Consider the following 24,786-nt stretch of genomic DNA (forward strand, 5'->3'; position numbering starts at 1 on the left):
GTTATATTTAGTGCACATCAAATATTTATGCTGCAGGTGGCTAAGGGGTCAGTCATTGACCTTGAAGGTGACTTGGGGGCTGCCTGGGATGACGTCACGTGGGACACATAATCTGTTCTTTAGCCTCTATTAAACAAAGGATGATGCATAGTGCTTGAATGCAAGCACAATGCATGTCAGGGATGGAACCACAATTAGGCAAATGATTGCAGAGTCGATCACCAAAACCACATTATAGCTCACCATGTACATAAATCTCTATGCCAGTATCTAAAAATAGTCATCAGTCCTTGCACACACCGAGCGCACAAGATGCAGGGAATAAGCACTGCTGAGCATGAAGAAAAAAAAAAAAAAGTCTGACACAAGAATGATAATAGAGTAAAGGGAAATGTTTTGGATCTAACAAGCAGAATCTTTTTTTTTATTTTTTTTTTTTAATTCAACTCTGATGGGTAGGTGACAGGGAGAAAATGAATCTGAAAAATCTGAAGATGCCCTGCATGTTAATCAAGTTGTCTGAGATTGAAGCCAGCCTCATTGGGCTCTCATTGCTGGGGAACAATTAGAGTTGATATTAAAGAGGGCGTGAAGATGGATTTTTTATTTTTTTATTTTTTAATGATAGCTTTTAAGATACTGAATTATTCCTTTCACTCGACAAGGAGGCTTTTGTCTCAGTGCCTCGCAGTCAATATACATTTTAAATGTGCATTGCCATGGGTCACACTTAAATTCTTAAAGTGGGCTGAAGCTGCACAGAATTTATTTTTATGAGTTTGTATCAGAAAAAAATCAAAAAAACTTGAGACATGAAAGTGAGCAACTGACGCATATATTACAGGAATGACAAGCAGAGAATCTTAAAGCAGCGCAATAAAAGGACGCAACTGAGGAAAACTTCACTTGGACTGCACCGCAAAAGCTTTTAGGAAAGTGTCCAGTGATAAATTTTCAAAAGATGAGGGAAAACTTTCTGAGCAATTGTTGGAGGCACAAAGCTGTCCCTGGACTGAATATGTGAGATAAGTGCTTTGGAGCCCAAACACTCTGAAACAAAAGAACACAGGATGGAGATTGGTTCAGTAGGCAAGATTGGGGGAGGAAGCACTGCTGGCATACGAGAGCATCATAAACCTCAGCATCTATCTGCACAACCATGCAGAAAGGGGACACACTGGGAATCGATTTCACACAAAGAGTGCGGTACTTGGAAAGAGGCATATCACACAGACACTCAAGTGCTGCATCTTGTGTTACTGGATTTGGAGCCCAGTTTTATAAGCAGCATCTACTACATACAAAACAAGCTAGAAGGATCCAGTCAAGTGACGTGCCAGCCCCAAAAAAACTGAAGCCAACTGAGGAAAAAAAGATTGTTCTGTACTTTTTTTTAAAACCTTAATTTGTATCACCAATGCTTGACAATAACAAAGAAAACTGTGTGGAGAAATGTTCTATTTCTCTACTATTATACATGGGAAAAAGTGCTGAAAATAAAAGCGCTAGTTTTGGCCTATATCCAAATGTTTTCAAAAGCTGTGAACCAGGGTGTGAGACAAACAAATCCCACCTTTGTTTCTCTACAGCACATTCATATTTAATCATGAACAAGAATTGGAAAAATGACACAGAAAAGCTAGATGCTAAGGGAATAGATTCTGTACGTACAGTATGGGGATGGCTTCAGACTATAATAGTCATCCATTTGTATTATTGTAGTGTCGACATACTAAATGGAAGCAGGGTACTCCTCCTACATTCCAAAAACATGTTAGGTTCATTGAAGATTCTATGTTTGTCATAGTTTTGAATGTGAGTGTGAACGGTTGTTTGTCTATATGTGCACTGTGATTGGCTGTCGACCAGTTCAGTGTATACCCAGCCTCTCACCCAAAGTCAACTGGGATAGGCTCCAGCCCACCTGTGATCCAAATGAGGACACACTTTTTTAAATGAATGGCTGGACCTTGTCAGATTCTAAATTTGTGCCCCATGTTGCTATCACTGAGCAAGGGCGTTGTCGGGGATTTGGGGTCCTGTGAAAGAAATACTGTACAACTTTGGGCCCCACAACTTCAGCTTCCCAAAGTGAAAATACTATCTTCTAGGGCCAATGACTGACTGAATCATCATCACTCTTCTCTCTCTTAAGGCACCCCTGACCACACTCCTCACATTAAATAATACCAATGGAACCCTATGTGAGCAAGTGCTTTGTCAAAAGAGAGTGAGAAAATCTACGCAAATCTACTTTCAACAGGACTATTGCTGGTATTCCTGCTATAACTACCCATGCATCCATTTTCTACAGTGCTTGTCCTTATTAGGGTCATGAGTGACCTGGAGCCTATCCCAACTGTTTTTGAGCGAGAGGTGGGCTACACTTCGGAGTGGTCACCAGCCAATCGCAGGGCATGTCATGAGCTTTGCCCTGGAGTTCTTGGGTGGCGCTTTGCAGGGCACAGCTCATGACAGCACATACAGTATAGACAAACTCACATTCAATTAACCTAATGTAACACCAGCGATCCTGCGCCATCCTGCCACACCTGGACTCTAACCTTCACCGCCACTGTGTCACCCGTTGGAAGTCGAGTTCACTGACCGATGAGCGAAAAGTTTGGGCTGCGAAACGATTGGGTAGCACCCTCTTTTGAAGTCTCTGAGGAGTGAGGTTTTACTAATGTACATACGCACAGTGCAAGCTGGCATCAGTTACACAAACATGCACGTTTTATTGTGGATGTGGGAGGAAGCCGGTGTGCCCAGAGAAAACCCACAAGTAACCACGGGGAGAATATGCAAACCCCATACAGGTAGGCAGAAGCTGAACCCTGAACTTCAGAACTGTGAGGAAGATGTGCCAACCACGAGGCTACTGTTCTGCCCTGCTACAACCTAAAGGTCAGAGGACAAAGATTTACATTTTTTTCTTGATAACTCTAGAACCCCTTTACGAACCACATCTGCCATTTCGAAGTGATTATATGGCAGATATACAGCATTTAAATCGATAAATATGATGCAGAATGCGCCTTCTGCTTTTTGCACCCCGCACCTTCCTGGTCTTCGTCTCTTTCCGGCGCTGTGACGTCACACAAGCCAAGCATCCTGTTCATTCGCCGTTGTGTACTGTTGTTCCATGCTGTTGTTCCCTTGTATATTTGTCGTATTATTTAATGATGGTTTATTGTGTGGCATTTGGTTGTACAAATGGTTCAGACAGCGGCAAGAGTTTTTGGGGGGGCTTTCCAAGTGAAGAAGGAATACGTGACCAGTGGATAGTGAAAGTCACTTGACAGGGGAAGAAACATGCTCAACTATGGGTGCCAGGCAAGCATTCCAAACTCTGTGCCAATCACTTCGAACCGCCGTATTTTGAGAAAGCATTGGATACACAGGTGTAGTTATGCAGAGGGTGAACCCAGCTGCGGTGCCAACTATTTTGACTAAGTTGACTGTAGCAAGTTTTGCTTTGACGAACCAATCAGAAGGTTAAAAAATGCTGACATCATTGAGGGACAGTTCTGGCCCTGTGAGGATGAATTTCACCAAATCTGATTGGTTAAAAAAAAACTGTCTCATAGAACAGCATAGTTTAAATTACATCAACCAGGACTACTAATTCTGAAGGCCCTGGGCAGATTAGATTAACATGGCAGCACAACGAGGCTGAAGTCTGATTGGACAAAAAAAAATCTCACGTCCACTTACAGTGCAGCCAAAAGAAACAATATGAAATGATGAGAAGAGACTGTTGTGAATAAATGTAAACAATTCCATGAAACAAATGTTGGAATTTAGGTTGTAAATGTAGGTCCGTGCTTCTGAACGTGTTTTGGCCAGCGGGGAAGGTTTTGCTGGCCCTGACGGTTTACCACTGCTAATCACGCATCAATTCAATCTTCCGTTCTGTGGTTGAATCGTTTGAGAAACGGCAACACCTTTGACATGATTGAAAAATAAATACATCAAAAAAATATAAGGTAGACTCTCAACATTCATCGAATCACTCCTGACTGCAGCCATGCTTTTCTTCTTCAGCCATCCTCATCACATTCCAAACATGTGACAAGTAGTGACACGCCCCCTTGCGGCGCGTGTATGCCACGCGCAAGCTGGGACAAGCTCGCTGCGCGTCCAGGATCCGCGCAGAGCGTCACTGGAGGAATGCCAATGTGCTAATTGTTGATGCGGCTTGGACTCAGGGCGACAACTTCATCTGACGACTTGTCCCTGCACCCTGCACATCCGACTGACCATGACCAGCACCGAGAGTGTTGTGGAGAGCGGCAAGCAGCCTTGTATCGGGCTGGAGCCTCTCGGCGGCAAGAACACCCTCCTGCCGGGCAAATCGACGGCGAGCGGGGGCACGGGTCTCGGCACCTTCGTGGACGGCGGCCCCAAAGTGACAGCCAACGGGGTGCACGACATCGAGGACCGCATCTTGAGGATCACCGGCTACTACGGCTACAACCCGGGCTACTCCAGTCACAGAAGTAAGTGCATGTCAGCATGCACGCAAAAAAAGAGATGCAACAATATCTTGGGGAATAAAAATAGACTGGATGGGGTTGGATCAATAGCTGGCTAGATAGAGATAGAGATGCTATAAGTATACTATACTATACTATACTATACTAACCAAACCCCCAATCATAACACTGCACTGTACTCCCTTTCTGTAATATTGAAGTGATGTGATACTGTATGTCTTGCAAAGAAAGATGCTCCACTCACTTTTCTATACTGCACTATTGGAATGGTGTGCCTTCCTATATTGTACTGTATTATACTGTAATGTATTATACCATGCTCAGATTAGAAAGAAAGAAAACACAGAAATGTATCTTCACTTCCTATGCTATTGAAATTATGTTATACTTATCTGTGTTAGAAAGTAAATTAACAGAATGGAACACTCACCTTTCTATACTGTTGGAATGATTGCGGATGCCTTACACTGTACTGTACTATATTACTGTAATGTATACTGATAATAGAAATATATATATAAAAAATGATATTCCCTTTACTATTGAAATGATATGCCACACTATAATAATACAATACTATAACAGAAAAATAGGAAAACACATTGCTCTACTCACTTTTCTGCACGAGACAAATGGCATGCTTTCAGTACAATTCAAAACAATAACATGAAATACAATACTGTGTTATATTACTGTAATGTATACTAATAAGAAGATACAAAAAAACTATATTCACTTTTCTATACTATTGAAATTAAATGCCTTACTTACTACTACTATACTATATTAGGAAGAAACGAAAACATTGCTACAGTATATTTACTTTTATGTATGACACACTTTAAGTATAATTCAAAACAATAAGATGAAATACAATACTATACTAGAAAGAAAGGAAAACATTGCTATAGACACTTTCTGCACTAGACAAATGACATGCTTTCAGTACAATTCAAAACAATAACATGCAATACAATACAATACTATACAATACTATACTATACAAAACACAAGACAATTTGATTATAATGTTGCCAGTGTATGCATGTCTAATTCATGTCAAGCGTGCGTTCCTGATGCAGCTCAGATCAATCACTGATGTCGCCCTAATGGCTGCTTCGACAGGCATGTTTTATTTCAAATGATTCACTGTCCAAATGACAATACAGGCGAGGCTCTCTCCATGATGCATCAGAATCCTTCCAGCTGTCTCCTGACATTGACATAAGGTGCAGCTTCTGTGATTTGTCCACATGCTTTTGATTGGTGGGGGCATTATGGGGACTTTTGCTGACACAGACAGAAAACCTGGGATTGAATGTGAGTAATATAATGATGCACTTTGTTCTAGAAATGATCTTAAAAATGTTAAATCTGGTTGTCAGTGGGATTTCAACAGGCAGCGGCCCGAGTGCAAATACAGCACGAGGTATGCAGACGACTACACAGACAAGGATTGCACAATACCTTTTACCAATTGCACCTTTATTACGTATGAGGAGCCGTGTTCTAGAAGCTGAAAGGCTTCACCCCAAATGAATTGGACTTGCACGCAAGCTCCCAAACATGTCGCCCTGGTTGTTACATAAAAGCTCAACTGCACATTATTTTTAACATCTACAAGTCCTGCACTTACAATATGGGGAAGTTACATTTTCTTGATGTCTTTTTGTGAAAGGAAATGTGAAAATGCAAATTCAATTAAGAAAATGTTCAAGTCCTAAGGGTCCTTAAGATGCTTCTCTTCACCACAATAGATTTTCAGACTTCAGGCAAGGAAAAGGAAATGAGCCTCGTGCTCATTAACTGCATCCTGTCCATTGTAATAGATTAATCATGGATGCAATCATGCACTCTCATTTGGGGAGATATTTAGCCGTCCAGGTTGATCCCATGAGAGGGGGTTCAGATTAATGAGGAGCACCCAAACTTTAGATTGGAAACAGACCCAACAATTCCCAAAACAATCCCAATAATGAGCCACTTTTGGGGTGTAAGCAATGCAGAATTATAGGCTGTGGCAGTAAATGTGATTGCTATTGGAGCAGTGTAGAATTTAGGCAGTTCTATTAGCAGCAACTGTTGGATTGTTGGACTTGTACCTGCCATATTGCACGACTTCACTGCACACTAAAGTATAAAGCAATGTTTCCCAGTGAGTCGAGAGAGATCATCAGTTTTGCAGCGGGAAATTATCCAGTTTCACTAATTGCTGAGAAGATTATTTATTAACCACAAATAATTTATATTTGTTCACCTATCTATGTCAGGGCCGTTTAGTGAAAGGGAGAAAAATGAAATGCTCTTCTGCTAGTTGCCAGAAGGTAGATAATTTACCTGTCTATCCAATTTTTGTGACATATTTGTTTGGTGGTAAGGTGTGAGTCTTTGTTTGATGTAAAATATGTGCCCTGGGCTAAATAAAGTTTGGGAAACACTATAAAGTACCAGCACGCGTTTAAAAAATGCCAGAACCGAATTATTATTCACTGCCATTGACAGTTACTACTTACTGTATGTCAAATATTGTGCATTTTAACTGGGATGAAGAGGCAATCGTCGGGCAATACATATACGCATTAAATTGTAATAACACCCTAAAGCCACCAGGAGGTGCATTCATTACAATAGTCTTTGTTGTTTAATCATACTGTACATTTTACAAGTCTGGTCGAAATGTTTGCTTCTTTGAGTAAGTAACAATATATTGTATGAATGAAGAGCAGAACATTTAGACAATATTTTTCACATACGCATCTCCCCGCATCGCATTCTGTAACTGATGAAGGTGAATAATAGGTTGTCGACTGTGCTGTAATTGCAGGCCTAAGGAGCAGGTGTGCATCATAATAACACCCATTCCGAGCCTATGAAAGCTCACACGTCTGTAAGATGAGGGGTTTATTTGATTAGGGAAACATTTCCGATCTTCCGATAAGATATGCCATATGTGCAGCCACCCCCTATTCATCAAGTCAACAGAAGGTATTCCTCAGGGCGCTGTACTTGCACCGTTATTAAGATACTGTGATGGTGAGCGAGAAGCAGTCTGCGTTAAATAATCATGCACTATTAAGGCACAAATTGTTTTTTCTAAAGCCACTTTCTGAAACGAAAATGAGTACAGCTGCTTACCAAAGTGTCAATGAGCATCAGTTCCCATGGACAAAGTATCACATAAATAGAACAATGGGCTCATCCTGCCTTGCCTATGGCGTAATATTAAGTAAGATCCTGTTGGCACTTTGTTATTATTGCCACTTGCCATCTGTGTAGAGATAGAATTTGCCTATGAGGGACTTGTGTATTACATTTGGTGGCACGGTCTTGTCTGTAATACATCATGCCTTAATGGCGTTTTGAGGCAAAGTCAATGCAGCTTTTACCAAGTTAGTAGATAATATCCCAACTTCAAAGATGTGGACAAGAGAAATGGAAATTGAATTGACTTTCAAAAAAAGAGAAAAGTGCTATTCCCACCATAGTTGTTTGGCTCCTGCTGCTCCACACGACAATAGCATGCAGTAAAAGCCTCCTCAGCGTCTCTTGGAAAACCATTAAAGTGATTTGCTTTGTATCTGGTTTTAAATGGCTAAATTAAAAAGGGGGCAATGTGGATAGCAAATGCACACTCCCTGCTGCCTGAACAGGCCTAATGCAGGGAAGATGACAGCTACTGCTCAGCAATGTGATTGTGTCCTGTTCACTGCTTTCACAGCAAGACCACCGACTACACTAATATGGAAATTAGAATGAGAAACTCATTGCTTGTGTTTTAAAGTGCAGTATAGAGGACACATGGAAGAATATAATACAGCTAATAATCAAACCTTCTATTCTGCAACAAATTCCTAACCAATGTTAACAAACATTCTTCCTTAAACATTGACCACGTTCATGCAGCTATTTTGAAGTAGACCGTTCCCATGCTGTCTCTTGCAGAGCTATTTATAACAAGCCTAGTGTCGACCGGGATGTAAGCCTTGCCTGAATGACTCCCGGAGTGCTGTTAGCCTCCACAGTTTCCTGGGGATCTGTGAAAACACCTTGCATGGAGTCGGTGCAATGTTTCACCACGGGACCTTTAGATGTGCTGACCTGCACTCACCATCCTGTGCACTGTAGCCATATGTTGATGTACTTCTCTTCGGGTGATCTTCGCCAGCTTCAACTTCACTGTAATTAAATACTAAAATTAGACGATATGGCTCAATAGATTAAAGTTTTCAATTATCTTTCTCTTTTTACGAGCAGGCCTTAGTGCTGTGAGCTGCCTAACAGTGCCCTTGTGGACTCCATGAGTAAACAGCATCAATCTACTGACTTTCATCCTCTATTGAAATTCAGAGTTGATGTTTACTCTTGCAGCATGTACACTGGATAGAGACTAATGCAGCACACGGAGTTCAACGCTCCTGCAGGTATTAAAGGGAATGTCAAAAAAATAGTAATAAGATTCCTCCACAATTTGTTAGACAGTATCGACAAAGAAAACGGCATAAGTATGCAAGTGCAACATTTTTAGTTATGTGTCTAAACTAAGTCTCGTTTCCAAAATTTGGGTTGGCACTTTGGACCCAAAATGGGTTCCGCAAGGCAGTTTTTATCGTGTTATCAATGGTCAGCATAAATCTTTCCTTCTTTGTTTTTTTTTGTTTGTTCTGTTTCTGCCTTACAAATGCCAGCACATTGCGCTAGTGGGTAAGCACATCTGCCTCACAGTTTGGACGTTTGGGTTCAAATGATCAGTTTTGCCCTTCCTCTGCGAAGTTGGACGTTCTCCCTGTGATTGTGCGGCTTTTCTTTGGGTCCTCTGGCTTCCTCCCATAGTCCCAAAAACATGCATGCAAGGTTAATTGAAGACACTACATAATTAATTGTTGTGAATGCAAATGTGTGTTTGTTTATATGTTCTCTGTAAGTCCAGTCCAGAGTGTATTCCGCCTCTTTGCTTAAAGTCGGGTCTGATAGGCATATTATTCACCACTAGGTGCCCTCATCTTCCATAGTTCCAACTACAATACTTGGGGAGCAAGTGAGTACAGATACATCTGATAGTAGAGAGAGTGTCTAGTATTGGTGGTTAAAACAGCAATTACTAGCTGATCATCTTCTTCCCATGCTACAGAGAGGCTCTAAAAAAAGCCTCTTATGACTGAGAAGTGTTCCGAAATCTCAATGACAAAAGGGCCTCATAAAAGGAGTGACTGCGTCAGTCGATTGGAGTGCAGCTGTTGCTATGGGGGTAAAGTGGGTAGATGCTTTATTATTTGTTGCTTTGATCTGTGATGCATCCACTTGGTAGGCCCATCCAGTGCAGTCTTGGTGGTTACAATGGATGGAGAGTTATTGATTCACCATTGTCTTCATTTTAGGCTTCATTCCCAAACTTACTAAAAAGTTAGTTATACATACTACCATGCTATAAATCAATAAATACATTTTAATTAGTTCGTTATAATGCTACAAAACAATATATACATTTTACAGAGCATCTCTTTTCTCTCTTCTCTACAGTCCCCTCAGCTTACATTTGGAGTGACAGCGACAGGGCTTGTATAGGAAACATCATTCTTAATCAGATAGCGATTAGCATCCTGGGCTTTGCTGACTGGATGCTCCCCCCGTCCCTCTCTGTCTAGCTTTTGTCTCCAATCATCAGCAGATCTATTTTTAATTGACCCTCCTCTCACACGATCCATCCTCCTATCCTCTGCTTACACCAGAGCAAACATAGCTTCAAGCCCCATTTGGCGGGCCCATACTGTATATTTATTATAATGGCTGCAGGTTTAGGGTCCATTTAGGTCAACTTTGCTCCTTTATGGTTTGGAAAATATGAAGTATAATAAATGTGCACTCACAGTTGTATATTCCATGAAAATATTGGGCCAAAGTACTGAATGTTTCCGTAATATGGCTTCAAACAACGAAAAAGTCACCTTGGTATTGAAATATGACGCTCATACTTCCAACATTCCGAAGAGTAACTTTGGCTTCCTTTCCTCTCCATAAGCTTGGACACAGCGCATACAAGAATTACGCTGTACATTCAATTTAATGTGGTGCTAGAGCTTTGGCTGACTCTTCTGCACTGCAGAGAAGAGACAGACAAGTGATTATGATATAATGACACCCGCCCCCCCTGAAAATGAACAGTGTATGCTCTTGTACTGTCTGTTTACTTAGTTGATTTGATTGCCTGGATTCATTTGTCTACTGTACTTGTAAAATGTGTATTTATCTATTTAGAGTTTTTGATATTGTCAACTGGATGTTTACGTGTTCTTCCATTCACACGTACAGTATAATGGCATCACAATAAAACAAATCTAAATTCCCAATCTTTTACAGAAAATTTGAAATTAATGTCTTATTTGATATATGCTCAGTCAAGTTTTGATGTAAACCAAAAATGAATCTGAATCTGGTTCATTTTGTGAGTTTGGCCTGATGCTTTCTCATCTCTCCGACAAATGGTTCCGTTTTTGGATCCAGAAGAAATGGACAACAACTGAACTCCTTTTAAGATCTTGGATTGCTGTTGTTCACTCACTTCACAACCTTGCACAGACATCACTTTCTATTATTTATTTATTTCTGTATTATTGGAATGCCGGCAGCACAGCTCTGCCTCACTGTCAGTAGAGTCGGGTTGGAATCTCAGATGGAAATCTGGGTGGTACTTGCATGTTCTCCCTGTCTCTTGCAAAGGTTTTCTACAAGTGCTATGGTTCTTCCCACATTCCCAAATCTGCTTCTATATGTCCTATTTACAGTATTGAACACTTGTCATTTAGACATACAAAAAACAATGAATAGTAGGACTAATCCAGTTGTTGGATGCAATTGTGCAAAATGCTTTAAAGAAGGGTGATTTTATGGGTTCATAGATGAATGATGGTGACCAGTCCAGGGTATAGTCTTGCCTTTCGCCTGTGGTCGGTTGAGCTAGGGTCCACCTCCCAACTACTGTACAGGATAAGCGGTATAGAAAATGGATGGATGGATGTTTGGCTCAAACACAACACTATACATCACCAAAAGAACCCCATACCCATTGTGATGTATGGTGGTGGCAGCATCATGCTTTTGGGGTGTTTTTCTTCAGCTGGAAGGCCTATGTTAAGGTGGAGGGAATTATGAATATTCCAAACACCAGTATTAGTACAAAACCTTCAGGTTTGAGCAAGAAAGCAAAAACATGTCAAGAAAAGCCTATTAGAACAGCTGACCTTTATTTGGGATTAATCAAAGGCACTTTAAATGGTGTGCAGTTGTGTGCTGATTCCCATTTAACATAACTTTGAATGTGAATGGTTAATCCTGAACACAGCTACATCCCCACTTTTAAGAGGAAGTGCACACTTGTGCATCCACATTATCTTAAATTTTTATTTTTTACATTCCCTCTCTAAAAGTTCATGTTTTTTTTCAATTGAGTTGGACATATTGTGGGTCACATTAATGGTGTCAAACGTTTTGAAATGATTTAGCTTGATCGCATTGTTTTATATTATAAAGACCTGGCATCTGAACAAGAGTGTGTAGACTTTTTATATCTATTGTAGCCTGAAAAACAAAAAATAGTAGTCTATGTTCTGTTGGGTCCATCCGTCCATTTCCCTCAACGATAGGTGATGACTCAAACCTCCTCCTCTTTTTAGAGTTGACTTTCCTAGTTTGACATAGATGGCTTCCTTTAGACCTCTTTCAAACCAGCGGTCCATGATATCCAGAATTTAGATGTTGTTGTCCTCAAATGAATATACGTTCTTCTTGGGATGCAAAGCAACGGCTGATTCTAGATACGAAGAAGCCATCCGTCGATGTTGCGCCATGTGCCTGTGCAGCAACTACTTAGTTTCTCCATTGAAGAGGTCATTGCAATTCTCATTGCAGTGCACTGTGTAAATAATATGGCTTGAGTTTGCTTCTTGGGAATTGAGGTGAAACCTTGAGGTGAAGCAGCTTTTGTCTGAGGGTGTTAACAGGTTTAAAATACATTTGACTCTGTCCTCAGGTATGGGTGTAGTGGCTTTTCTTTTTCTGGCGGATTTTACAAAGGCCCAGGTCGGATACCCCCAGTTAGTAAGAGTCTTACTGATGTGAGTCTGCGCCTTCTTTCTTCTATTGTCGGTGGTGGGGATCTTCTCTGGTCCTTCCTCAAAGGTTCTGATAATCCTAAACTTATGTTCCAGTGGGTGCTAGGAGTAGGTACTGATATGTGTGGGTAGGTTTTCTGTAGACCTCAATATTGAGGCTTGCCTGCCCACACCTCGCAGTCCAAAACAACAACGTTTGTATGTCACACTGTGATGTGACTGTGTGCGCCTTTTCAACTGCTCAGTTTGTTTACGTTGCATTGGGTTATGAGGTGCTGAAATATTTTGATGACATGTGAAAGCCAACACATGACAGAGGGCATGAGTGTTCAGCAGAACACAATGATGGAGTGCAGAGAGAAGCCAGCTCAGGTAGAAAGAGGATGGGGAGCACTAGAGGAAAGGAGCTAGCAGAGCATAATTAGCCAGGCTGCTTGGTTACCTTCCAAACAAAGCTGCTGATTTGTGGAGCAAAAGAGGAGGCAGGGGTAAAGCGAGTTGGACAGAGACAAACGAGGAGGGGGTGGTTAGGCTGGAGTGAGATGGGGGAAGTGATTGCGGCATGCCACATACACTTAAAGCTTGGTCTCCCTTGGAGACAGTGGCAGCGCTGGATCACGGCATGACATTATAACAGTAGCGTGTCCACTTGACTGTGGAGTCAGTCAGCTGTGTCACTACTATACAGGCAGACAGAGAGAAACAGAAGTTTGCAGAGAGTGAGCTGTGCCGGACTGGAGTGCTGGGGAGAAGAGTTGACAGATCTGGGAAGCAGGCAGACGGAGCAGTTGGGGAATAAGTGAAGAGCGTGAAGACGAAGAAGAAGGAGTAAGGATGCATGGAGAGAGGAGGAAGAGCTGCTGAGGGTGCGCACACACACACACACACACACACATAAATAGACTTCCCAGGGAAGGACAGTGTGTTGTGGCACCCTGTGGAGGATGAAGAAGCACTCAGCCCGAGTGGCTCCTCTCAGCTCCTACAGCACTCAGGTCCTGACCTGCCCCATCTCTGAAGGTAACTCTAAATTGACTCGACATCCTTTATATAGGTTGCGTCTTTCCAAATAAGATAAGTGAACTGTAACCCACATAAAAATAAAATAAAATAACTGAATATCTTAAAGTACACAGTTTTTATGTGAAGAATGTGCCAGTCATGTCAGGTTGAAGATCTGAAGTTGTGCCTGCCAAGTCAGAAATACACACTTTTGTATCTTTGTAGGGAGACGTGCTGCATGCAGATAGATAGCCAGCGTGCATCACCCAGCCTGGATGGAAAAAACAACAACAAAACAAACACATCAGCAAATTCTGCTCACTTGTCCTTTGACTAGATTGAGCATTTCTGCTCGCAACTCAAAAATAAACAAGTACTCTTATCCCTAAGAGCCTTGAACATCTTCTAAATCCATTTTCTAATCTGTAGAGCTCACCTTTGTTTTAGAGATTGAAATAAAATACCCTAATCCCCTTTCCGTAAACATCATCAGCATCCCACTTTTGCTTAAGACGATTTATCGAGGCTGTACAGTGCTGCAGACGTGACCATGAGCTCCAGTGGGAATCCATCCGTCAATGGCGCAAAGAAAACATACAAAGGGTTGAAATGTTGGGTTGGAGTAGCTGAGTCCATCACACGGGGTAGATGAGCTCCATTAAAAACAAGCCGGTAATGAATGATACTGTTCTATGCAGCACTGTGGAGCTGCTTGGTGATATTGAATCAAGTTAGTGCTTTGAACGACTCTTTTCACCATCGTAACAATATAGTGTAAACATGGCTGACCCTGCAACTCCTGATTTGTTGATGTGTAATAAAATACTGTTTTTCAAAGCAGTGCAATACTGGCCCTCCATGCTGTATGCACCAGTGTTGGAACCTCTGAAGGAGGAATAGTTGAGCAATAAAATAGCCTCATAGGATTGCTTCCCTGGGGCAGGGGAATAGTGGAGTTTTAATATTACCGCATGTTGGCTCCAGATACGCCTGTAGTGGCTTTTATACCTCAGGACTGAAGAATCAGAATCAGAATCATCTTTATTTACCAAGTATGTCCAAAAAACACACAAGGAATCTGTCTCTGGTAGTCTAGTACGACAACAGACAGTCAATTCACAGAGAACACTTTTGAGACATAAATACATTGAGAAAAACAGTTACTGAGCAACAAAGGGTTGCTAGTTATCTCGTAATGCCGGTACAAATTTTTAGTAGTAGCGCGATAATCTGTTGTTGATTGTGCAAATGTTGCAGATACTCCTCAGTCAGTGTGCAAGTGGGGCAGATGCTACTCTGGGATGAGTGGCCAGTATTGGTCAACAACAGATATGCAAATAGTGCAGCGTGGCGAGACTACTACAGTGAGTGCATGAGTAGGTATAATTGGCCCGACAGAAATGTGACAACAAACTCAAGACAAAAAAAAAAATGGCAGCATGTTGCAATGGATTTGTAGGTTAGCTGTTTAAGAAGTTGTTTGCAAGAGGGAAGAAGGTGTTGGAATGCCTGCTAGTTCTAGTTTGCATTGATCGGTAGCAGCCTACCCAAGGGAAGGAGCTGGAAGAGCTGGTAACTGGGATGTGGAGGGTCCGCGAGGATTTGCACGCTCTTGTTTTAATTCTGGCAGCGTCCAAATCCTCAAGAGTGGGTAGGGGGGTACCGACAATCTTTTCAGCAGTTTTGATTGTCCTTTGCAGTCAGAGTTAGTCCTTTTTTGTAGCAGCACCAAACCAGACTGTGATGGAAGAACACAGGACTGATTCGATGAGTGCTGTGTAGAACTGCCTCAGCAGCTCCCGTGGCAGGCCGTGCTTTCTCAGAAGCCGCAGGAAGTACATCCTCTGCTGGGCCTTTTTGAGGACGGAGTTGATGTTGATCGCCCACTTCAGGTCCTGAGAGACTGTAATTCCCAGGAACTTGAAGGTCTCGATGGTTGACACAAGGCAGCTGGACAGCGTGAGGGGCAGCTGTGGCGAAGGATGCCTCCTGTAGTCCACGATCATCTCTACAGTCTTGAGCCTGTTCAGCTACAGGTTGTGTCGGCCGCACCACAGCTCCAGCCGCTCCACTTCCTGTCAATATGCAGACTCGTCACCATCTGTGATGAGGCCGATAACAGTGGTGTCATCTGCAAACTTGAGGAGTTTGACAGCCGGCTGCATTGAGGTGCAGTCGTTCGTGTAGAGAGAGAAGAGCAGCGGAGAGAGGACACAACCTTGGGGCGCCCCAGTGCTGATGCTGCGTGTGAATGAGGTGGCCTCCCCCAGCCTCAACTGCTGTGTCCTGCCCGTCAGAAAGCTGTAAATCCACTGGCAGATGGCAGGCGAGATATGAAGTTGGTGAAGCTTGGATGAAAAGAGTTCAAGGATGATGGTGTTGAACGCTGAACTGAAGTCCACGAACCGGATCCTCGCGTAGGTCCCCACTGTCGAGGTGTTCTAGGATGAAGTGCAGTCCCATGTTGACTGCATCATCCGCAGACCCCTGTCCCCGCCCTGATATGCGCCTTCCTTAGCTTGGCGAAGTTGCTTAAGTTTGGCAGTGAACCACGACTTGTTGTTATTGAATGTGCGAAACCGACTTTGTTGGTACACACACATCTAGTTCTTGCCTGTATGTCTGTATTAAGTGAATTAAGCAGTGATCAGACGAGCCCAGTGCTGCACGAGGTTTGGCACGGTATGTATTATTTAGTGTAGTATAGCAGTGGTCTAAAATGTTATTTTCCCTGGTGGGACAGTCGATGTGCTGCTTGTATTTAGGGAGTTTGTGGTTAAGTTTAGCTTTGTTAAAATCCCGAGAATAATGAGGGGTGAGTCCGGGTGTTTTTTTTTTCAATTTTGTTTACTTGTTCGGGGAGCATTAAAACCGCGGCGTTCGTGTTAGCTTGAGGTGGAATGTAGACACCGGCGAGAATGAATGATTCAAACTCACAAGGCGAGTAGAATGGCTTACAGTTCAAAAACAGCGACTCTAAATGCGGGCTGCAGTGTGTGCTGAGCTCCGTGACGTGCGTACACCATTTTTCGTTGATATAGAAGCATATCCCTCCGCCTTTTGTATTCCCCAATGATTCCATGTCGTGGTCTGCCCGATGAAGATGGAAGCCGGGAAGCATGACGGGGCCATCGGGCACAGCCTCACAAAGCCAAGTCTCCGTAAAGCACATGGCGGCAGAACGTCCTAAGTCTTTACTGGTCTTTATCAGAAGATGAAACTCTCCATTTTGTTGGGTAGGGAGCGTAGATTCGCCAATCTGTATCCTCTCTTGCGGAGCTTCACCTGGATGCCGGCTCGCTTCCCTCTGTGGCGTCACCTTCGCCTCCATGTGCCAAAGACCGCGGTCGCTGCTCCGGTGAGTAACTCAGGGAAAAAACTCAGCGGATTTGCGAAAGTTGGTGAAAGAAAGTCCGGAGTAGCCTCCTTGATGGTTAGCAAGTCTCCCCTTGTGTAAGTGAGTCGTGTAATGTCTCCAAAAACGAACGATAAATACAAAAACAAAAACAATACTCGAGAGCGCGTAACTGTAGCGCCTGTGTCCAACACTAAAGGCTTTAGGTTTTCTCTATAATGTCAAACACAAATGCTTTTACCTTGAAGGATGAAAGGAAGCAGACAAGTATGGACCTGCTGAACTCTTGCAGAATGACAGCAGACCAGAATGGGACCAAATCCCTTTCACAAATCCCCTAATATCAGTACATGAGATTAAGGTATATCATGGACGTATTTAGGCATTCAAGCTAAACTAGTAATAATAATAATTCTTTATTATTATCAAACAACGTCCTCCAATAAAGAGACAAAGACAAAGTGTGAGGGCCTGGACAGTTTGTTTTTCCACACACGCACCTCTCACACTACAAATCCCAGAATGCTCTGCAGTTGCAGTGCATTTTTCTATACACTCCCTTTCAAAAGTCAGGGGCAGACTCACCATTTGGCAAACACAGGCGGTTGCCTGGGGACCTGAGATTTCCAGGGGCCTGCATACATCTCATAAAAATGGAATAACAGTTTTCAATTCTTATTGTTTTTGTCTTAAGTCACGTGCTTAAAGCCCATCAAAATTCTTCATCTAAAACGATTGTTTCGAGTGCGTCACCCTCCCTTCTCATGCAATGGACTATTCCATTTTCTAACTGCGGCATGTGCAGATACAGTAACCCATTCAAAGGTAATTTTATTTTATTTTATTTTTTATTTATAAACAAGTTTGTGGTGCAGAACTTCAAAACGCACGTTAACACATTTATTCGTAACCAAATTGTGTCTGTCAATAACAGAGGCATTGTCGCTAGAGTTTCTTAGCTTACCCCTTGAGGCCCCTGATGCGGTGGTATTTGGCAAAGTGCTCCATTGTAAAAGTTGAATTTTGAAAGAGGAATTAGGCCATTCTCAATGAAGAGCAAAGAACTAACAAGACTAACAGAGGACACAGTACGTTGTTTCACTCAATTAATAAAACTCTGACCAGTATTCCGCTTCCATTCATTTACTTATTCGGTCTTAGTGGCGTTAAATTGTGTTTGTTGGTACTGATGGATAATTAAATAATTAATTGTTCATTTATTGAGTACCACTTTGCCACACCATAATCATTAGTTGACTTGATAAACACAAGCAAAGAAAGAGTTATTTACTAGCAATCCATTTTCATTCAGCTTGTGGGTGGCTGTACTGTACTCCCAGTGCTCTACTTATCGATTAAAAAGAAAAGGCAATCGATGCAATAATGACCACTGAGATGCTGTGCTAAGCTAGAAGGGAGATACTTGCAGCCGTGCTTTGCATGCTGAGCTAGCAAGAGAGAGCTTGGGCAGCGGGCAGCACAATTCATCTGTGATTTCCTGCCCTGGTGTAAATTGATCACTGCATGATGAAAGTTAAAGAACGTACCTGAACCTTTCTGTCTGTCGGTCCATGTAAAGTATTGTGCTAAAGTCTTAGTCCAAATTTGTGATACATTAATGACTGCAGTTTATTTCGACACACAGCCAAAAATAGCAACAACATTAATTTCGGCTCCAGTCCAATTACCGTTTGTAGGCAGTTTTCTGTGTGAGCGGAGGTCATACGAAACGCTGGACACCGAATGCTGTATATGCTATATATAGGACCCAGAGATTGTGTTACAGATATCTCTCAATTCATCTACCACCCGTATACCAACATCATGCTATTATACAAGTGCTATTGAGTAGAGGTAATAAAAATAGAAATCCTCCAGCAAAACCAATTTTTTTTTGCATCACATCATGTGGTTGGGCGCACCCTTGTATTCTGGGTGTCAAGTTTTTAGTAGGAGTAGCAATTTACCTGAGTGATATTCTTAGACAAACTGTGTTTGTCTTTCCAATAGGAGAGGATGGTTTGGAGTCTCACGCCGAGACGCCTGGTAGTGAGACAGGTGTGGAGAACCAGTCGTACCACACATGCACCAGCACAGTGCTGAAGGTGCTCGGTGGCTTGCTGATGGTGCTGTGCATCTCGTCCTCCTGGGTGGGTACCGCTCAGGTGGTCAAGCTGACCTTCCAGTCATTCTCGTGTCCTTTCTTCATATCCTGGTTCAGCAGCAACTGGAATATCCTCTTCTTTCCTATTTATTACTCTGGACATGTGGTGACCACAAGGGAGAAGCAGACACCCATTCAAAAATTCAGGTAATGTGTTTATCCAGCCATCCATTTTCCATACCACTTATCCTGTTAAGGGTTGTAGGTAGCTGGAGCCTAAGCCAGCTGACTTCAGGCGAAAGGCGGACTATACACTGGGTTGGTTGCCAGTCAATTACAGGCACATACAGTACGTACAGTATATAGCTAGACAACCATTCACCTCACATTTACTGAGTGGGAACTAGACCGCTGCCTGCACCGGTCAGCCGAGAGTACCACGGCACCATCAGTGACCCCAGTAATGTGTTTATGCTACATTTGAATACATTGAAAAAAGTGTTATGTTTGGTTTGGATTAATTTACACCCAGTGGCACATTTATAATGGCTTTGTGGTTGACTGGTGATTACTCCAGAATGTAGTCTACCATTGGCCCAAAATCAGATGGATTAAGTTCCAGTTTGGTATGGAAGAACACAAATAGCCTGACCTCAACCTCATCAACACCTTTAGCTAGAAAGCAGAGACCAACTCTTCTCTGTATTTAAATGTAAGCTCCTGCACATACAATGGCCAGGCGTTCCAAAACATTTGTCCATGTAGCATACACCAATTCCATGTCTTCATGAAACAGACCATTTAGAGATGCCGTGTCTTTTGACAGAGAGTGTAGCAAGCTGTTTGGGGAAGAGAGGATGAGCCTGAAACTTTTTATAAAGAGAACAGCGCCTTTCTCCATCCTGTGGACGCTGACCAACTACTTGTACCTTATGGCCTTGAAGAAGCTCACTGCCACTGATGCGTCTGGCCTTTACTGCTGCCACAAGGCCTTCGTCTTTCTCTTGTCGTGGATTGTCCTCAAGGACCGCTTCATGGGTGTCCGAGTATGTACATTATGAATTATTAAGGAGAAAGATACGGATAGCAGCATGTCTCCCATCTCATGAATGGACCCTTCCTTTAGATTGTTGCTGCCATCATGGCCATCACGGGAATAGTCATGATGGCGTATGCTGACGGTTTCCATGGTGATTCCTTTGTGGGTGTGGCACTAGCTGTGGGCTCAGCCTCAACTTCAGCTCTTTATAAGGTGAGACCACCAACCACACAAGCATATGACGCAATGGATCCAAGCAGCTGGTGTTAACCATGACAACCATTTTGCATTATTGCTATCCAGGTGCTGTTCAAGATGTTCCTGGGAAGTGCCAATCTTGGCGAGGTGGCTCATTTCCTTTCCACCATGGGTTTCTTCAACCTCATCTTCATCTCCTGTGTGCCGCTCATCCTCTATTTTACCAAAGTAGAGCAATGGGGCTCCCTCTCTTCGCTGCCCTGGGGATACATGTGTGGTCTGGCAGGATTGTGGCTCGGTGAGAATGCAAATCCTTTGAGGACGCCATGGGTTTTGTCTTCATCCATGCGTCAAGCTTCATGAAGTTGTACAATTTATCCTAAGCTAAATTGCCATGCAGAGGCAGGACTAACATGCAGTTGTGTGCAGTTTCAGTCTCAACCTTAATACAACAGAGCAGTTCTGCATTTGAGTCATATTTGTCCTCAGAAATGTATTCATGTACTTACCATATTTGACCCAGTAGTGAACTACCTTAGAAATAAATAAATGCGCTAGAACTATCAGCCCTAATAATTCTATTGTGTCTTTTACAGTGTTCAACATTCTGGTTCATGTCGGTGTGGTCCTGACATACCCCATTCTCATCTCCATCGGAACGCTACTCAGTGTACCAGGAAATGCAGGTGAAGTTTCTTTATGTAATTCAAATATTACCCTCAGTTTAATTTACCCTCTGTTCCAAATTATAATCCATATAATTCCTGTTAAATAAACATTCAAGTTTTAGTTTTTCTGGGGCAGTGTGGCCCTATATTGTTTCTCCAAATCAATGCTATCAACCGCAGATACAGTAGTTTTTATCATTAGTTTCCCTGGGGAACTTGAAAAAATGAAAAAAAATTTTTTATTTTTAAATCAAATCAGACTGTATTTTTTTTTTTTTTTAAGATATCGTTGCAGTGGGGAGCTGTCAGGGCCAGCAAGGCTTTCTCTGCTGGCCTAAACACTATCAGAAGCACTGACCTACATTCACCACTTAAATTCGAACATTTGTTCCATGAAACAATAATAATTTATTTCCAACAGTCTATTCTCTTCATTTCGTAGCATTTCTCGTAGCTGAACTGTTTCCAGTACGTCTATGTGGACGTTTTTTTTTTTTTGTCCAATAAGATTTCAGCCACTATGTGCTGCCATATCAGTGTAACCTGCCCGGGGCCTTCAGACGCAGTAGTGCTGGCCGCTGTAATTTACATTAAATTAGCCACTAAATTAATTAGTGATATACCTATAACATTAAAAATGGGACTGTTTCTTTAACCAATTCATCCTCATAGAGCCAACGAGGTGGCCTTTGGTGACGTCAGCATTAAAAAAAAAAAATTCTAATAATAATAATAACCAGAATGCTATATGTTGTAATAATGTGTCGAGGGATCAACTCTGCTTGAATGGGGACCAGGTGTTATTTTAATGGGTGATGTTATTTTTTATGGAAGATGTTTTTCCAAATTTGAATGTTCCACTATCAGGTTCTACCAACATTTTAGTGATAATTTTGTTCGGTCTTTCCATCCATCCATCCATTTTCTGTACCGCTTATCCTCACTAGGGTCGCGGGCATGCTGGAGCCTATCCCAGCTATCTTCGAGCGAGAGGCGGGGTACACCCTCAACTGGTCGCCAGCCAATCGCAGGGCACATATAAACAAACAACCATTCACACTCACATTCACACCTACAGGCAATTTAGAGTCTTCAATTAACCTACCACGCATGTTTTGGGGATGTGGGAGGAAACCGGAGTACCCGGAGAAAACCCCTGCAGGTACAGGGAGAACATGCAAACCCCACACAGGCGGGGCCGGGATTTGAATCCCGGTCCTCAGAATTGTGAGGCAGATGTGATAACCACTCGCCCAAAGATAGCTGGGATAGGCTCCAGCATGCCCGTGACCCTAGAGAGGAAAAGTGGTACAGAAAATGGATGTTTGGATGGATGGATGGATTATGTCTTCAGTGGCCAAGTCTTTGTAGATGGTTTGTTCAATGTCTTGCCAGGGAGGGTTTGAGTTATTGGTCCAATGGCGAATCTACTGCAGTTGATGAGAAAGAAAGGGATGAAAGAAATTCAGGGATTAAGTCCACCATACTGTTTTGGTTTTTGAAGGGGAGCTAATTTGATCCGGGTTTTTCCCTTTCAAATAGAATGTGTTTACTGCAGAGTTCAGAGATGACAACCAGGCAAGGGTTGGATTAACACGTGTCATGGAAAATGGAAAGTTGATTTTGGGGAGAATGTTCTTGCGCAATATGGCCAATTAGTAAAAAAGTGGAAGTTTTATTCCATTGATTGAGGTCTTGTTTGATATTGTGTAGCAATGGTGTGAAGTTAAATTTGAATATACTTTGGAGTTGCTGAGATATGGATTTTAAGGTATTTGATGGATTAGGTTAAAGGGTTTACGGCTTTACTACCCTAGAATGCCCAATCTCATCTGATCTCAAAAGCTAAGCAGGGTCAGGCCGAGTTAGTACTTGGATGAGAGTATTCAGCATTTTTCTATCCTCTGCTCAGTTGGTCAGACTAACCAAGTTTAACTACTAAAACATGTTTGTCGCATTCTGCACACATTAATACATTTGATAATCAGGATCTCTGTCAATATAAGTATTTTTATTTTAAATGTTTGTTTTTTGTCATGTTATTAGATAAATATTGATCCTTAACTGCTGGGGGTTTTTGTAGAGTAATGATAGTTTCTATATTTGCAACATGATAGTGATGGCATTAAAAAGTGGATTAAATTGGGTAAATCTCCACTGAAAGCCACGGAACCAAATGCTTGACCCGTCTCTGACTATTTATAAAACGGTACCGAATTTAATGGCTTCCTCTTTGGCCCATGCCGCACCCCCACCTCTACAAAGTAGTTTTCATGTAATCTCAATAATAATAATATTAATAAAAACGTAGTCCTTGGGTGGGGTAATAAAAATGGTTAGGTCTCATGTACTGTAATTGTGACTAACAGTGTGCTCAGTACCTCTTCCGCCCTAGAAACCCAATCACCAGGTTTCCTCAACACAGCCTGTAAATGCAAGTGTTATCTAGCAGAGGGAGGGTCAGGTTACCATGGCAACACTAAATGCCTGCAGACCAGTTCTTAGCTTTAACCGTGACGGACCATATGAAGGTCAGTGGGTTACATAGAAGTGTCAGGACTGCAGAGTGCAAAGACACAGCGGATGTGGTGGATCACTTTTACTAATGGCAATCTGCATTTTTTTTCACTCACTCGCCGACTCATCCCAGTACAGTCACTTTTGTAGTTAAACTCTATTTGGTTTTATTTCGTCCGTCTACCCTGCCCCACTGCCCCTGTTTGGTTTCTTACTGCAGCTGTAGACGTCCTTAAACACGAGGTGATCTTCAGCGCTGTGCGCCTTGCAGCCACATGCATCATCTGCATGGGTTTCTTGCTGTTGCTGCTTCCAGAGGAGTGGGACTCGATCACAGTGCGCTTCCTGGCCACCATGGCAGACAAGAAATCAGAGGAGCATGGCGAGGAGCTCACAGAGTCGAGCATGCACACGAGAAGCCGCAGTCGAGCCAACGGCACCATCTCCCTTCCCTTAGCATGACATAGTGACACTCCTCTATGAGCTTTTCTTCCACAACTGCCCACTCAAGGAGGGGAGACTAGAACACATGATGGGAACAATCTGAAAGACATGAAAGATTATCAAGATTATTTGTCAAGGATGTATCAGTGTCTCAAGATGCGCCTGGCCGACCGGAAGAGGGGTATTTATGATTTTTGCAAATGAAAATGGTGGAAAGTGTTATTTACTTTCTCGATAAACCTGCCACACTCAGTCCTTCACACGCTGACTGACCTCTGCCCTGGTCTGCTCTGCAGAATGTATTCTGTGAATATAAATCCTGTCAGAGACAGTCTGGCTAAACCTTGTATGCATTTTTATTTATTTATTAAGAGAGGGAATAACACATGTATTTATTTCAAATCTTACTGAAATGCTTTATACGTAAGAAGACTAACAATTATACCATTCTTAATGTACACATTTTGTTTGTTTGTTTTTAATATTAATTTTTTTTTTAAAAAGTGCTCACACCAAATTTACTGTCATATAAGTGAATCAAACAGTCAAACAGCCAATTGTTTACCTAAAGTATTTGAAAGTTGGGTTTCCTGAATGTCCTGGTTTCCCATCTTCTCTTAAGACCATAATGAGCCATTGAGTGTCTCTGGAAAAATTCATGTGTTTTTTTTTCTGCAGCTGCAGAGAAATAAAAAGCACAAACACGGCAGAAGAAAATGAGCCCAATTTTCAAAGATTACAATAAGTTTCTTTAAAAAATTAACCATATATATATATTTTTAAACAGTCTAGAACTAATTTAAATATTCATTTACTCAGGCTAAGGCTTTGTGTCAGAATGAGCAGAATGTCGCT

The 24,786-nt window shown here is 42.2% G+C and overlaps 1 protein-coding gene across 1 annotated transcript; it reads left to right on the plus strand.

Moving 5' to 3' along the window:
* Positions 1-4,179: 4,179 nt before the first annotated feature.
* slc35f4 (solute carrier family 35 member F4) lies at positions 4,180-24,209 on the plus strand. Its single transcript, XM_061696477.1, has 7 exons — positions 4,180-4,502; positions 18,972-19,272; positions 19,892-20,111; positions 20,192-20,317; positions 20,408-20,600; positions 20,899-20,988; positions 23,708-24,209. The coding sequence occupies exons 1-7, from the start codon at positions 4,265-4,267 to the stop codon at positions 23,947-23,949; spliced, it is 1,410 nt and encodes a 469-aa protein (XP_061552461.1). The 5' UTR covers positions 4,180-4,264; the 3' UTR covers positions 23,950-24,209.
* Positions 24,210-24,786: the final 577 nt, after the last annotated feature.

This window comes from Phycodurus eques, chromosome 14, assembly GCF_024500275.1.
Source record: "Phycodurus eques isolate BA_2022a chromosome 14, UOR_Pequ_1.1, whole genome shotgun sequence".
In the NCBI taxonomy this organism is placed as follows: Eukaryota; Metazoa; Chordata; class Actinopteri; order Syngnathiformes; family Syngnathidae; genus Phycodurus; species Phycodurus eques.